This window comes from Penaeus monodon, chromosome 24 (assembly GCF_015228065.2).
Source record: "Penaeus monodon isolate SGIC_2016 chromosome 24, NSTDA_Pmon_1, whole genome shotgun sequence".
Classification (NCBI taxonomy): Eukaryota; Metazoa; Arthropoda; class Malacostraca; order Decapoda; family Penaeidae; genus Penaeus; species Penaeus monodon.
The window spans coordinates 6,907,381-6,908,057 of record NC_051409.1 but is presented as its reverse complement, the minus strand read 5'-3'; the positions used below and the strand labels follow the sequence as shown (position 1 = coordinate 6,908,057).

Here is a 677-nt window from a genome sequence, read left to right as displayed (position 1 = left end):
GGTTGTGCGTATGTTGATTTTCTTTGAAATTATGGGTACAAATTTATCACAAAAATGATGATTAGATAATAGAAAAAAAAACCGGAAGTGAAGGGTAAAGCTGGATGCTCTTCCCCTGGCAACAATGCGAAGCACTAGGTTTTCGTACTTATGGCTGAAATTGTCGCGCGTCTCCACTATATCTGCACGCGCCGTGTTCCACGGAGCGCGCAAGATAGCTTAGAAAATGCTACCTTTTAAAAAAAATCTTTTCTCTTTAACTTTTGTCTTTAAACCCCCCTTCATCCCGTTGGAGAATAGCCGGGCCAGAGAGACCAATTAGATTAGCTTTTGTCTCGACTTCCATCCGGGGTTTTGTGCGGGAAACTGGAAAGCGTCCGAGACCAGGATCGTCGTCGTCGGCGGTGGGTTTGGAAAGTCCGAGACTCTGGGGGAGGGGGGAGGGGGAGGTAGGGTTACAACTTATACAAAAAAATGAAAATGTTGAGATAGGCAGGAGAGAGTAAATCGGTGGATAAAGAAAAACAAGAAAAGTAGAGGAATACTGACTAATGATTCAACGAAGATACGCAGAAGGGAAAGAAACGCACGGAAAAAAGAAGAAAAAATATATCCGACTAAAAGTTAATGACCATAGAATAAATAACCCAATAATTACGGACAAACAAATAAAATGA

At 41.8% G+C, this 677-nt stretch overlaps 1 protein-coding gene across 1 annotated transcript in view; it reads right to left on the bottom strand.

Moving 5' to 3' along the window:
- LOC119588828 (glycine-rich RNA-binding protein 5, mitochondrial-like) overlaps positions 1 to 677 on the bottom strand; it is an 11,630-nt gene that overhangs the window by 2,843 nt on the left and 8,110 nt on the right. The window contains exon 4 of the mRNA XM_037937472.1: positions 316 to 427. Coding sequence (XP_037793400.1) covers positions 316 to 427 — 112 coding nt within the window. The remainder of the gene's footprint in view (positions 1 to 315; positions 428 to 677) is intronic.